This window comes from Benincasa hispida, chromosome 10 (assembly GCF_027475165.1).
Source record: "Benincasa hispida cultivar pf3 chromosome 10, pf3_genome.v1.1, whole genome shotgun sequence".
Taxonomy (NCBI): Eukaryota; Viridiplantae; Streptophyta; class Magnoliopsida; order Cucurbitales; family Cucurbitaceae; genus Benincasa; species Benincasa hispida.
In genome coordinates, this window is record NC_143487.1 from 59,011,033 (window position 1) to 59,026,366 (window position 15,334).

A 15,334-nucleotide genomic window follows, 5' to 3' on the forward strand; every position below is an offset into this window, starting at 1 on the left:
TTTATTGAATTTCTATTTGGCCATTCACTAATAGATATAATTGATACTAAAAGAACACAACTATCGAAGTGGAGGTGGTTATACATCGAACTACTGTATTCATTTATATATGAGTGGAATCAATATATAAAAAGAAACAAAAAACAAGCGAATATGACAAAAAGATTCTCTTTTTTTTTTTATCAGAGAACTCAAACCTTTCCAAAAAGAAAAAAAAATCATTCTTTGTGCAAGATCCATGGAACTGTGTCATAATGAATCTTTGAGAATTCTTAAACTTACTTTTGTTAGTGAAGAAGTATTGTTAATTCAAACCACATACATCTTGATCACTAACATATATTATATATCATTTAAACTATGTCTCTTTGTATTCTAATTTTAAATTTAATCTCTAGCATCCATGAGTTTTTATCATTTTTTTCTCATTTATCATTTTGAATTTCATGTCATATATTTACTATATAAGCTCAATGAAAAGTATATTCATTCAAAATTTTAATTCCACCTTATAAATTCATGTTTCAAATGATTTTATATATATATTTCACATTTATTGTACTTTCATGTGCATTACGAAGTTCTTTAACTAATCATATTTAAAGAAGTAAAAATTGTGACTTAAATATTTTTCAAAAATTAAGTAGGTGTTTGACCATTCTGTCTAGATAGATTACAATTCCCCCTAATGTTAGGATCACAACCCCTTCTAGTTGAAAAAAAACACTCATAAATTGCTAATTTGATTTATTTCTAATTAAAAATTAACTTCTCGAAAGAAAAAAAAAATAATAATACAATTCATCCATGGTTATAATTTTTTTTAAAGAAAATTATATGTTATTAAATCACTTTCCTTCAATTGTAGATTTTATAATTTTTTTAGTCTATATAAAATCGTGTACATACTTTATTAAATCACTTCGTTTAGTTCAAGGAGAATAGAAAACACATTTATTAATGTGAGTGTGACTTATATTATTTAATTTTGAATGGGCTAAGATCAATAAAATTGTGTAATAAATCTCTCATTAATCGAGGAGGAAATAAAGTAACATATATTTTCGCTGGCAAAACTTCACGATTACATTATCTTACTTTCGATGAAAGAAAAGAAAAGAAAAGAAAAGAAAAGAAAAGAAAAGTTAGCTCACCTCAAAAAAATAATAAAAATTAAACGTGTTACGGTCTTAAAAATTATTATTTTTAAAACAAATATTAAAGAAATTTTATGTTATATTTAATATGTTAAAATTTATCAAGCATTTTATAAGTTAAAAACTGGAAACAATGAGAAGAATAAACTTGTTTGGTGTTTCTAAAAACTATATTCATGTATAGGAAACTTTTTTTTAAAAAAATGGAAAAAATGGGAAACAACCGAGTTATCATGTGTTATATATTACAAAATCGAGAAACAAGGAAGTAAAAAATATTATCCACTCTTTTTCCATTTGTTTCAACTCGACAATAAGAATAACAATATTAACTGGCAGTCGCTGATTAAAAATAAAAATAAAAAAATTAAAATATTATTTTAGTCTTTATATTTGGAGTCTAATTAAATTTTAGTCTATATATTATCAATAGATTTTAAATTTAACTCTAATTTATAATTTTCATGAAAAAAAAGTTATGAAAGATGTTTTTTCAAATTCTCCGGTGAAAGATTAAGACATAACTCATTTCATAGATTCCCAAGGATATAGCGTGTAGATAAATTAGTAAGTAAGATGTTCGAGCATCTTAAGATTTTCGGACATCGTAAGATGCCTTTATGAAGGACATCTCGAGTGTTTTGAATATTCTCTTGAAACATGAATTTTTCGGATTACTAAGTTAAAGAGCATTCTTATTTTACTTTTTTAACTCTTTATATATATGTATATGACTCTTTTTTATATTTATTTTATAATTAAAATATTGTTAATTATGTATTTGACTCTCTTTAGTTGTATTATAGTTTTTATTTTTTATAGAAGAAAATTCAAATTCAAATTCAAATTAATATTTATGGTATAAAAATTTTAAATTAATATATATTATTTTATTGAGAAAAATAAAAATAAAATAATAAATCTATATTAATTTAAAAAATTCAAATTAATTAAAACAAATGTTACATAAGTTTGAATTATATTAAATATTAATTATCAATTAATGAATAGTTGTAAAGACAAGAACATTATGTAAATTTAAGATGTTCAAGAGTAGAATTTCTACATAACAAACACAGATATCTAAATATTTTCACGATAACTTTAAAAATATTCATACAAAACAAATATAGTTATTTAAGGATGTCAGATATCTTCAGTCATCTAAATATTTCGATTATTTACATTAAGAAAAACAGACTCTCAAGGTTAATAATTTTTTTTAGATAAATAAAAAAACAAAGCAAACTAAATGTAGAATAAAATTGAGCATCCTTCAAAATTGAGCCATTAAAATAGTATATAAATCCAATCTTCAGCTATTTAGAAGATATGAACCTAATTTATTACATTTTTTCAAGGTTTTTTTTTTAAAAAAAAAAAATTGAGAACATTAAATTGGAGCCAAACTCAAGTTGGCAAGTGGGAAAAATATAATTTCAGTTATAAAATAAATAAAAGATATCACGTGAAACATTAAACAAAAAATAACAAAGAGTAGAAACTCGTAAAGTATTTAGGCTCGTATTTACATGATTGAAGAATGCCTAATTTTTATTTTTCTTTGAACTTGAGTCTATTTTCCCCTATAAAAACCCCTTTGAAAATAGGATATCTTACATTATAATCTCAAACTCCAATTGCAAAATCAAACTTATTATTCTCTTTTTTCTTTCCCTCTCACAAACCCCTTCTTTCAATTTACAAATAAAACATGGCTGCTGATTGTGAGAAGGGGAAGAGGATAACAATTTTGAGTATTGATGGAGGTGGCATTAGAGGTATCATTCCAGGAACTATTCTAGCTTTTCTCGAGTCTAAGCTTCAGGTAATAACAATACATACATTTTCTTTTAAAAAATGGACTCAATGTGAATTCGGATTGATTTCAAAAAGGTGAATGTTGTGAGGATCCCTATTGAAAAGATGGAGAGATCTTTTTATCTCGCGTAACCAATTCGTTGTGAGATGGAACACCATTTTTATCTAATATGGTATCAAAGCTTATGAAGGATATGCTAAGGATAGTTACTCCTTTCAGTGTCCTATAAGTTTGTATGGATCTTTTTTTTTTCTTTTTTGCCAGGAATTGGATGGGCCAGATGTGAGAATAGCAGATTACTTTGATGTAATTGCTGGTACAAGCACTGGTGGTTTGATTACCTCCATGCTTACAGCTCCTGACAAGAATAATCGACCTTTGTATGCTGCAAAAGATCTTAGTCGCTTCTACATAGAACATGCACCAAAAATCTTCCCTCAGAGAAAGTTTGTCATTTTCTTCTCTTTTGTATATAGTTTTTCAATTTGCAAAAAGGCTTTTCCTTATGGTTTTTCATAACTAAATTTGGTGTTTTATGGTATGATTGCAGTCATTTCTTAAGTTCAACGATGAATTTATTTGGAAAAGTTATGGGCCCAAAATATGACGGCAAATACTTGAGGTCATTGATAAAAGGATTGCTTGGAGATATAACACTCAAGGAAACTCTAACACAAGTCATTATTCCTGCATTCGACATTAAGCGTCTTCAACCTGTGATTTTCACCACAGCCGATGTATGAAAATCATTTATTATAATAAAATTTTAAACTAATATGTATTTCTTTTTATCCAAATTAAATGAACTAATTAACCTAAACTAACATTTTTTCAGGCTAAATGGGATGAGCTAAAGAATCCAAAATTAGCAGATGTTTGCATTAGTACCTCTGCAGCACCAACTCTGTTACCTAGTCACGAATTTCAAACTAAGGACTCAAAAGGAAATATTCGTAAATTCGACATGGTTGATGGTGGAGTTGCAGCAAATAATCCAGTAAGCCTTCTCTCGTAATAAAAAATTAGTCTTATACAAAATTAATGATAATGTAATGATCATTTAAAGTGATTGTTTTAGACATTAGCTGCAATGACTCATGTGAGAAAAGAAATGAGCATTTGGAAAGAAAGAAGTGAACTTATGGCAATAAAACCCATGGAAACATCAAAGAGGATGCTGATCCTTTCTTTAGGGACTGGTGCACCTAAAAATGATGAGAAATATAGTGCAGCTGTTTCTTCTAAATGGGGTATGATTGGTTGGATATACCATAGTGGAGGAACACCTATTGTTGATATTTTCACAGATGCAAGTGCTGATATGGTGGATTACCATATTTCTAGTATCTTCCAATCTGAACATCATCAAAGAAATTATCTTCGTATTCAGGTATATATATATATATACACTTTTAACACCATTTATTTTCCATACATTAGGCACTTCATTGATTACAACTTTATTTTAAATTAATCATATTTTCTTTTAAAATACATTTATACAAATCATAAACTACACTGCATTAGATAAATTCATAAATATAAAGTCGCATTTCAAAATTAATTGGCAATGAAAGGAAAAATCCATCTATTTATTAATGGTTGTGACCTTTTCCCAATTTTTTAATGTGAGGTCTTCAACATGTTTAAGGCCCTATTAGGATTGTTGTAGTTTTTAAAATAATTACTGACAATTGTGCTTTGTTTGACAAAATTTCAACTTAAACTTGAAAAAGTAAGTTAGAGTGTTCGGTAAATAAATAAATAAAAAATCTTATTTTAGATATAATAACTAGAATAGACTTATAATCAATTTTTAAAATTTTTTTTTATAAATAATTGTTTAGTATGGTAAATTTTGTTTGTTCTAGATTAATTTTTAAATATTAAGGAAAATGGCTTTATTTTTTTTAAAAAAATTAGTATGATATATATATATTTTTGAAAAATTGATGCATTTAACTCATGAAAATTGAAAATATACTTGATTATGTGAGAAATAGATAATATATAAAACAAATCTTCTTTTAAAATATAAAGTTGAAAACGAAATATTAATTAAAAATTTTACTATATTTTATGGGAATCTAAAAACTACTAGGATACTAGTGATTTTAACAAATTTAATTTAAATCTATTTTATCAAATACAAAAAAACGATTAAGATTTTTTACATTTTTGATAAAGCTAAGGAAATGTCAAATGTAATCTAAGATGGTTCCTTTTTAGGTTTACCATTCTTGAATTGAATCTAAATTATGAGTACTTATTTGGATTTTCATGTGGAATTCTCAATAAATGCATAGACATTATTTCAGGAAAAATTATATTTTTGGTTCTTTGGTTTAGTTCTATTTTGGTTCTTAAGTTTCAAAATGTTACAATTTTATATTTGAGTTTTGTTTTAATTTGGTCCATAGGTTTCCAGATTTGTACTTTTAATTTCGATCTTTCATTAAATACTTACTTTTCATCTTTAGTGTAAAAATCCTCACAACTAATAAATGTTAACACTAACAATGAAAAATGAGTATTTAGTGAAAGTTAGAAATCAAAAGTATACGTAAAAATCTTGAAACTTATGGACTAAACTAAAACACAACTCAAGTCTCAATGGTCAAACCTTAACATTCCGAAACCTATGAACTAAATTAAAATCAAATCCAAAACTTGAGAATTAACAGTGTAACGTTTTGAAAATTAGGAATCAAATAGAAATTAAACCTAAAATGTTGAGACATATTTCATTTTTTTTCTTTAAAAAGTATAAATATAGGTAAAACAAAATAAATAGGTATTATAATCAAGAAACAAATTAGATCTGAAAATAAAAATCGATAATATATGTGATTGTGGATTTACAAACAGGATGACACATTGAGTGGTGATGTATCGTCGGTGGATACTGCAACCGAACAAAATTTATTAAAGCTAATTGAGGTGGGAGAGAATTTGCTGAAGAAACCATTGTCAAGGGTAAATTTGGAATCTGGAAAGTTTGAGCCACTTGATGGCCAAGGAACCAATGAAAAAGCCCTTACTGAATTTGCTCAAATGTTGTCAGAAGAGAGAAAATTACGATTGAGCCCTTGAGCCCTTGAGCCCAATTCCATTTCATGATTTTCTGCTTCTTTATTTTCATGTTCATTTTTTCGTCTATTCAACTGTTTAAGCATTCCATATTTTAGTCCAATAAATTGTAAAAGTATTTCAAAAATACTTCTAGACTATTTAATCTCTTTTTTTTTTTTTTTTTTTAAAAAAAGGACATTTTTATACCACGTATTATAACTTATATATCACAAAATCGAGAAATATAGAAATGAAAAATATTATCTAGTCTTATTTTGATTTTTCCCTTGACAATAAGAATAACTAATAATTTGGGCTGATTAAGAATTAAAAAAAAAAAAAAGTTGAAATATCATTTTAGTTCCCCTATTTTGAGGTGTTTAATTGTAGTCTAAATATTATCAATAAATTTAGTCCTTCAAAGTTAATTTATAATTTTCATTCAAGGAAATACACTAGGAAGGTGTTTTTCAAAATCTATAGAGTGGAACGACTAAAAATTAATATTTTTTTTTTAGAAAAATAGACTAAATTTAAGATTCATTGAAAGTAACAAAAATTGAACCTTTGAACATAGCAATACTAAAATTGAATTTTGTCCAAGTAATAACTTCAAAATTCAAGGTTATTATATGTAATCTTGAACGGTATGTGATTGACATATAGGTGAATCATGTTCATGCAATAACCTCAAAAGGTCAATAGTATGAGGATAAGGTTTGGTGCCTTATCTTGATTACACTATGGATATCATGCACTTTGTAATTGTTATTAATGATTAAATCCATATCATTCATGTGGAGAAATATGAATGGGGTATCCTATACAAATGGGGCATTTTGTACAAAGAGTTTGTATAAGACTGAGCTGTGAAATATTTAATCTCTTTTTATAACTCTGTTAATTGAAGAAATTAATATATCATAGAATGATCATATATGACTTAATCTTAATCTTGAGTGATTATAAACTCTTATCTATGAGGGGCAATCCTTTGATTTGTAGGGCGAGAGTCATTCGAATAACCGATTCAATATGTCTACCATTTGGGAGACTTTAACTAAACAAGAAGTTAGGAGTGTAATTTCAAAAATTGGAATTCACTCTTTCCCATATAAGGAAAATAGATAAGTAGTTCCCTTAATCGTTGATTTTTGGACTTGAATTATAGGGCCCATCCTCTCATTAGTCTTCGAGACTATAAAAAAATTGTTCATTAGAAGATTAGTGGTAGTTAAGGAGAATGCGGTGATTACAGGGGTAAGAAGAACATTTGATCCAGCTATATTTATGAACAAATTATGAAGGATCGACTTATTTGTAATGATTATATCCATGGATGCAACTTATCCTACATTTCATAAGAGTTCAATTATAGGTCTATAGTGGAATGCCCAATAATTAGTGAATGAAGATTAATTAAAGAATTTAGTTAATCAATTTTGCAGCATTAGAGCTTATATTATGTAGGTTTATAAAGTCCCCTTACTAGCTCATAACGAACAAACATCGATGAACTAGTATTAACAAAAAAATTTGAAATGTTCAAATTAATATGTTAAATTGAAAAAAAATGTATTTATGATATTAGATACCATCAATATCATATATAAGTATTTAATGTATTAAGATTCATTATTATATTTAATTTAAATAAGATTTAACTAATAAATATATAACTTGAGAGAATTAAATTATTAAATATGATTCAAATAATTAATATATTTATTTTAATATAAGATATTAAAATAATAATATTTGATTTGAGTTCCTCTAATGAGGCTCCTATAAATATGACCTTATAGAGATGGAGAAATAACAATAAGTTTTTCTGAAATCTTGCAACAGAAAAACTCTCGATAGAGTCCTTTACTCCCCAAAAAAATTGTAGTTGAAAGTTCTCTACGACTTTTCCTTTTCATCTTCAATTCTTTTAAGGAGGCTCTCACAAGCTTGATTGAGTTATAGCAAGGAATGACCTTGTATTGGTGGTGATTACAATTGAAGATAGTAGATTCCAGGAATTCTTGACAACATGTACTACAAAGGTATTAATTTCTTAACCTTCTCTTTAATTCTATTTAATTCTAAATAAATCAAAGAAACTCTTAAATCTTTTGCTGCGAGATCGAGGAGTTCAATCCCTTCACGACGAACACAATTATTGAGCAAAACTAACTAAAGCCTAAGCTCTAGAAAGCAATTTTTAAGTGTTTTTCACCACCCTCAACCTAGGACTTTGCTAGTTTTAATCAAAGACAGAATGAACCCATAGGAAAATTCTAAACATACAAGCAATTAACTCAAACCTCCCTATTCTGCAAATATGTTAGATCCATAAGTCGTGATGTTCAAGCACATTCTAATGTTAAGACATTTTAATGCTAAATTTTTTCATCCCCTGTGTTATGGTATGACTATCCCCTTTCCATTTAAGTCCTTAAACCTCTCTAGTATTCTCCCTACTCTAGTTCTATGAATTTGCTAAATAATTCTCTAATCATCCATGTAGCAAAAAGAATGCTAGATTGGATATTTTTTTTCTTTCTTTCTTTTCAGGCGAAAGAAGAACTTTTTGTGACACACTTCCTTCGTTCTAGCTTACTCACATGGGTGATGAAAGATATCTAGCTATGAGTAGAGTCTCAATCAAAGTGTCCAAGCTTACTTTTAAAAGCACATTGATGCAGTGGCAACTACGAGTGTCATATCCGCCCATGATATTTTAGCACCATAAGAAAGAGGAGTAATCTTCTTCCTAAATTTTTCTTTATCAAAATTTTCCTTTTATACTCAATCTAGCTAACACAAGTACACAAACCCATAACAAATCTTTTAACTTATTTCATGACCTTTTAGGGTGACAACCAAATTAGTTGAAATAAAGACATGTTTAACTGTTAGGACCCTAGCCAAAATAAAGACTATATACTCAGATATGCAAGAGACTCCAAGAAGAATTTAAACAAAACCTAATTCATAACTATGTTATCCTATTTCCATAGTAGATCATCTAATCGAAAATTCAGAGTATACGGTATATCCTAATTAGCAAAATACAAACAAAATTTCTCAATATTTCAAGACATCTTCTTTACAAATTCACAAAAAAAAAAAAAAAAAAAAAAAATCTAAAATTGAAGAATTCAAAATTTCATTATAATTCAGGTCAAACAAGGGTCCAACATGTCTTCCAGAGCCTAAGTGACACAAAGATGTAGTACTCCTCCACCCAAACTTGGAAAGGTGCATTGTCCACAATGTATAAAGACAGAGTGAACACTGATCCTGAACTGAATTTCCTAGAATCCTTATCATTCTGGAAATCAGAGTCTATGTATCCTGTAAGGATCAAATCCTTAGAATCATACACGAGCATGTGATTCCTCATTCTTCGAAGATACTTGAGGATGTTCTTAACGGCGGTCTAGTGATCAAATCCTAGATTAGACTGATATCTACTGACTATCCTCACTACATAGCAAATGTCAGGTCTAGTATATGACATCGCATACATTAGGCTATCAATAGCTGATGCATAGGAGATCTGTCTCATTTTCTCAACGTCTTGAGGTGTCTTAGGAAACTATTCCTTAGACAAAATAACTCCACGTCTGAAAAGGGGCAAACCTCTCTTGAAGTTTTGCATCGAAAACTTGACAAGCATCTTGTCAATGCACGACGCTTGAGACAAGGTCAACATTTTGTTCTTTCATTTGGAATTGGATTCCTAGCCAATTTTTAATTTCGGTCAGTAGACCTATATCATTCCCAATGAATAGGATATCATCCACATATAGTAGAAGAAAAGCTACCGAACTATTGATGATTTTCTTATAAACATGAGGCTCATCAACATTCTGATAAAAGTCATAAGATTTGATCACAGTATCAAATCCTATATTACAAGATCGAGAAGGTTATTGCGATCCATAAATGGATCGATTAAGCTTGCAATCTTTTTGCTCTTGACCTTGGGTAATGAATCTCTCAGGCTACTCCATATATATGGTCTCCTCAAGATTGTCATTCAGGTTTTGACGTCCATTTGCCAAACCTCATAGTCATAATATGAGACAATGGACATGAGTATCCAGATAGACTTCAACATGACAACAAATGAGAAAGTCTCCTCATAATCGACTCCCTTAACTTGGGTATAACCCTTTGCCACAAGTTTAGTCTTGAAGTTTTGCAACTTCCCATCAACACCTCATTTTCTCTTGTAGATCCATTTGCAACCTATAGGTTTGACCCCATTAAATTGATCTACAAGATCTCCAACTGAATTAAAGTATATGAAGGAAATCATACACGAGGATTTCCATGAGCAGTGGAAGGATCTTTCTAAATTTCAATCGTATATGAACATTACACTTACAATCAAAATTGGAAACATACGATTATGCACAAAACAGAAATTACAACATGTTTTACTATATGATCAAGGGAAGGATTTCACAAACCTTTGAAGACTCATCTTCAAGTTCCTTGATCACGAACGCTCGATCACAACAACAGACGAATGTTCGTCCAACGCGACCGCTACACTGCACAGCGAACTCGAACTAAGCGATCACCAAGGTCACAAACACCCCGAACACCGCGAACGGCCTCCACAAAATCTCGACTCCATCGAGTTGAGTATGACACCACCAAAACGGTTGCCTCGGTGTTCTCAGTGTGAGAATCTAGAGGGTAGGCTCTATGTGGACTTGATTAGAGGTTGAAATCGGATGAGGACAGTCGTGTAAATGATTGAGCAAATGGGAGAAGATATAGCATATCATATATGTCGATGCCCAATTGTTTAGTAAAAGCTATGCGATCGTCTAGCAAAAGCTATGCGATCTTTTAGCTCATCTTCAAGTTGAGTGTCTATCGTGTAAGAACATTCCACAATCGTTTAGCTAACTCCAAGATGTTGTTTAGTAAATTTGATTTACTTCACAACTATTCCGTGAGTAAGTTCCAAGTTTGGAAATCTCAAATCAACATGAACTAAAATTAGGAAAATATTTTTCCTTTTATCTCACGGTTACCATGAAACCACCAATAACCTCCCAGTCATTTGGTTATTAGAGAAAAAGAGATAATTATCCAATAATTAATATTATTATAAATATAAATAATAACTAACTTGCCATAATATATTTATAACCTATAGTTTTAATATTTCATCTCATGAAACATATAAACTATATCTCTTTTTCTATTCCATGGCTCTTAATGTAAATCTTATTTACATTAATCCTCAAATTGATGTATTCATATACCATACCGATCATATCATGTATAATCGAATTACCTCTTGTCAATTTGAATATTTCAAATCAACACCAAGAACTGGTTCTCAACTTGAATCCATTGAGCTACAAAGGGGACCTTATGGACCTATGGCACGAAGCTCCAATGGTAAGTGAATAACTTACTAAACTCTTTAGTCACGGGATCCACCATCCGTTAACTAACAGACACTCAACTAAAGATCGACAGCTGAACTCTCCTTACTATAGATATATTATGTGTTCATCTGAACTAATCAATAGTGCGACAACCCTTAACCGATCGCTCGTAAGTATAGCTCGGCCAATAACCGTTATACCCCTGTAGTTACATATAACTCCTTAAGTACCACTGATTCCTCTAATGAACATAAATCATAGTCTTACTATGATTGAGTCCTCTCTTCTAAAGAGAAGTTGTGGCCACTATGTTCAAGTCCCGAAATCAGCCCTTAAGAGAGCAATCTATCTACTTATCCCTGTTTTGGGGAAGGAGTGAATTCCATCTTGTGTATTGAGTTCCTAGCTCCCAAATTAAACAATTCTGCAAAAAGGTAGGCATGTTAAGTTGGCAATCTAGCCACTTTCACTCATACTAATCAAAGGACTACCTTCAAAAGCAAGAGTTCCGAAAATACTCAGGATTGAGGTCGTGTCACCTATGGTCGTTTAGGTGAGATGTTAGTCTCTAGTATCAACGGCGTTATATACAGAGTCTAGTCATCTCGTGATTCCGGTCTTACATAAACTTTTTGTGTAAGACACCCCCGCTCGCATGTCTCCACATGAATGGTCAGGATCTACCATCTGTAGTAGTTTACAACACTTGCGAACCTCTACAGAGTGGGCCGTATCCGTAGTGTCACCAGGATCAGGTATACCACCTTAATCCTTATACTACAGACTTATTTAGGTTATCACTTAAGGCATGATCCACTTTTATATCTCATATACATGCTTAAGTTTACATATAATAACCATGGAGCTTTGTTTATTGGATATGAGTAAATACTAGAATGAAATAACAATTATTTTATTCATAAAAAATGTGTATATTACAAACAACAAGACTCCGGGAGAATTAATACACCAATCCCAACAATCTCCCACTTGTCCTAATGCCTCGAGAGACTAATGTACAATCCAAGAGAAAAACATGTACAATATACAATAAATTAGGGCATACCCCAGTATCATCTCCCACTTACCCTAGACAAGATGTTGCACGTCCCACAAACCCAAACTCTCCAAGTGACCTTCGAGCACTTTAGCCGTGAGACCCTTTGTAAAGGGATCAACAATGTTGTGCTCCGATGCGATCTTTGTGACTATCACATCACCGCGATGCATAATCTCCCTGATCAAGTGGTATTTCCACTCTATATGCTTACCCCCACGATGACTCCGAGACTCCTTCGAATTTTCCACAGCCACCCTGTTATCACAATAGAGAGTTATAGCAAATCCATATTTGGAATAACTTCCAAATCTGTAAGGAATTTCCTCAGCCAAACAACCTTCTTAGCTACTTCACAAGCGGCTACGTATCCAGCTTCCATAGTGGAGTCTGTGATGCATCATTGCTCAATGCTTCGCCACATTACAGCTCCTCCATTTAGAGTGAACACTGTCCCCGATGTCGATTTGTGAGAATCTCTATTAGTCTGAAACTTAGAGTCTGTGTATCCTGTAAGGATCAGATCCTTATTTCCATATACGAGCATGTAGTCTCTCGTTCTCTGAAGATACTTGCGGATCATCTTGACCGCCATCTAGCGATCAAATCCTGGATTGGACTGATGCCGACTGAAAGTCCCTACTGCATAGCAAATGTTGGGTCCGGTATACAACATTGCATACATTAAGCTTTCTATAGCTGAAGCATAGGGAATCTGTCTCAACTTCTCAACTTATTGAGGTGTCTTAAGACATTGATCCTTAGAAAAAATGATTCCATGCCTGAAGGGTAACAAACCCCTCTTGGAATCTTACGTCATGTACTTGATCAACATTTGATCGATGTACGATGCCTCAGACAAGGCTAACCTTTTGTTCTTACGATTTTAAATGATCAGGATCCCTAGAATGTACTGTGCCTCACCCAAATCTTTCATTTGGAACTGGGCAGCTAGCCATTTCTTAATGTCAGTCAGATACTCTACATAATTCCCAATGAGTAGGATATTATCTACATATAGTACCAGGAAAGCTACTGACTTGTTGATGATATTCTTGTAGACACAAGGCTCATCAATGTTCTGATCAAAGGCAAACGCCTTGACTGCAGTGTCAAATCTAATGTTCCATGATCGAGACGCTTTTTTCAGCCCATAAATGGACCTATTAAGCTTGCAAACTTTTTGCTCTTGACCTGCAACTATGAACCCCTCTGGTTGAGTCATATAGATGGTCTTCTCAAGATTACCATTAAGAAAGGCAGTCTTGACGTCTATTTGCCATATCTCGTAATCATTAAATGTAGCTATTGACAGGAGTATCCTGATAGACATGAGCATGACAATAGGTGAGAAAGTTTCCTCATAGTCAACTCCCTCGATCTGGGTATAACCCTTTGCCACAAGTCGAGCCTTAAAGGTTTGCACCTTTCGATCTACACCTCTCTTTTGCTTGTAGATCCACTTACACCTAATAGGTCTTACCCCATCAAGCAGATCAATAAGCTCCCAGACGTTATTGAAGTATATAGACTCCATTTCCTGGTTCATGGCCTTGACCCATTCATCCTTGTCAACATCCTCCATTGCTTTCTTAAAAGATAATAGATCCTCGACCCCGTCATTGGAAATGACGTTTTGGGCAATTAAACCCATGTAGCGATCTGGTGGGGTCATAACCCTCCCACTACGTCGACGCAGTCTCAACTTTTGAGCTGGTTGACTAGATGCCCCGACCTCCATAACTCTTGTTGATCTGTCGGCCTATTCAACAACTTCTATTGAACCCTCAGTAGTCTTAGTCTCACTAGAAATTTCACGCAAAATGAGCTTACTTCGTGGCTTATGATCCCTCATGTGGTCTTCTTCCAAGAAGATAGTACTTGTAGAAACAAACACTTTGTTCTCACTTGGATAATAGAAGTATCCACCTCTCGTTTCCTTAGGGTAGCCTATGAAGAGGCAAACTTTCGAACCCGGTTCCAACTTCTTTGGGTTAGTCACTAGCACATGTGCCGGACAGCCCCAAATGCTGAAGTGGCATAAACTACCTTTACATCCTCTCCACAGTTCAAAAGGTGTTTCAGAAACATTTTTTGAGGGAACGTTGTTCAGGATATAACATGCAGTCTCCATTGAAAAAACCCAAAACAAGTCTTAAAGATGAGAACAACTTATCATAGACCGAGCCATGTCCAACAAGGTTCTGTTTCTCCTTTTTGATATACCATTCGTCTGAGGTGTACCTAGGGTTGAGAGGTTGGACATAATCCCATGTTCTATCATATAGTTCTTGAATTGGAGGTTCATATACTCTTCACCACGATCTGATCGTAGTGTTTTTATCTTCTTACCTAACAAGTTTTTAACTTTAGCTTTATACTCCTTGAACTTGTCAAGGGCTTCAAACTTACGTTGCATTAGGTAGAGATACCCGTATCTTCAATAATCATCTATGAAAGAGATGAAATTATTCATACCCACCTCGAGCTCTAAATTCATCGACCACAGAGGTCAGAAAGTACAAGCTCCAAGACCTCCTTGAAATTATTCATACCCACCTCGAGCTCTAAATTCATCGACCACAAAGGTCAGAAAGTACAAGCTCCAAGACTTCCTTGGCTCTGTAACCTTTTCCAGAATGTTTGGTCATCTTGCCTTTGAGGCATGATTCACACACCGACAAGGAGTTTTCTTCTAAACTCTTAAGAAGTCCACCTTTCACCAACTACTCAATCCTATTGAGATTGATGTGACCTAACCTTAGATGCTAAAGATGGGTGTTTTCCTTAGGAGAAACCTTTAGTGTTTTAGCTGTTGCTG

The 15,334-nt window shown here is 32.0% G+C and overlaps 1 protein-coding gene across 1 annotated transcript; it reads left to right on the forward strand.

The window, feature by feature from the left end:
* The first annotated feature begins 2,797 nt into the window (after positions 1–2,797).
* Positions 2,798–6,257, forward strand: LOC120089313 (patatin-like protein 3). The gene is made up of 6 exons (XM_039046749.2): positions 2,798–2,985; positions 3,244–3,425; positions 3,530–3,716; positions 3,815–3,976; positions 4,058–4,369; positions 5,848–6,257. Exons 1-6 carry the CDS (start codon positions 2,872–2,874, stop codon positions 6,070–6,072), a joined length of 1,182 nt encoding a protein of 393 aa, XP_038902677.1. The 5' UTR covers positions 2,798–2,871; the 3' UTR covers positions 6,073–6,257.
* Positions 6,258–15,334: the final 9,077 nt, after the last annotated feature.

Coding starts and splice junctions, on each gene's coding strand:
- LOC120089313 (XM_039046749.2), top strand. CDS start 2,872: ATGGCTGCTGATTGTGAGAAGGGGAAGAGGATAACAATTTTGAGTATT. Junction 2,986..3,243: donor TTCTCGAGTCTAAGCTTCAG/GTAATAACAATA, acceptor CTTTTTTGCCAG/GAATTGGATGGGCCAGATGT. Junction 3,426..3,529: donor AAAATCTTCCCTCAGAGAAA/GTTTGTCATTTT, acceptor GTATGATTGCAG/TCATTTCTTAAGTTCAACGA.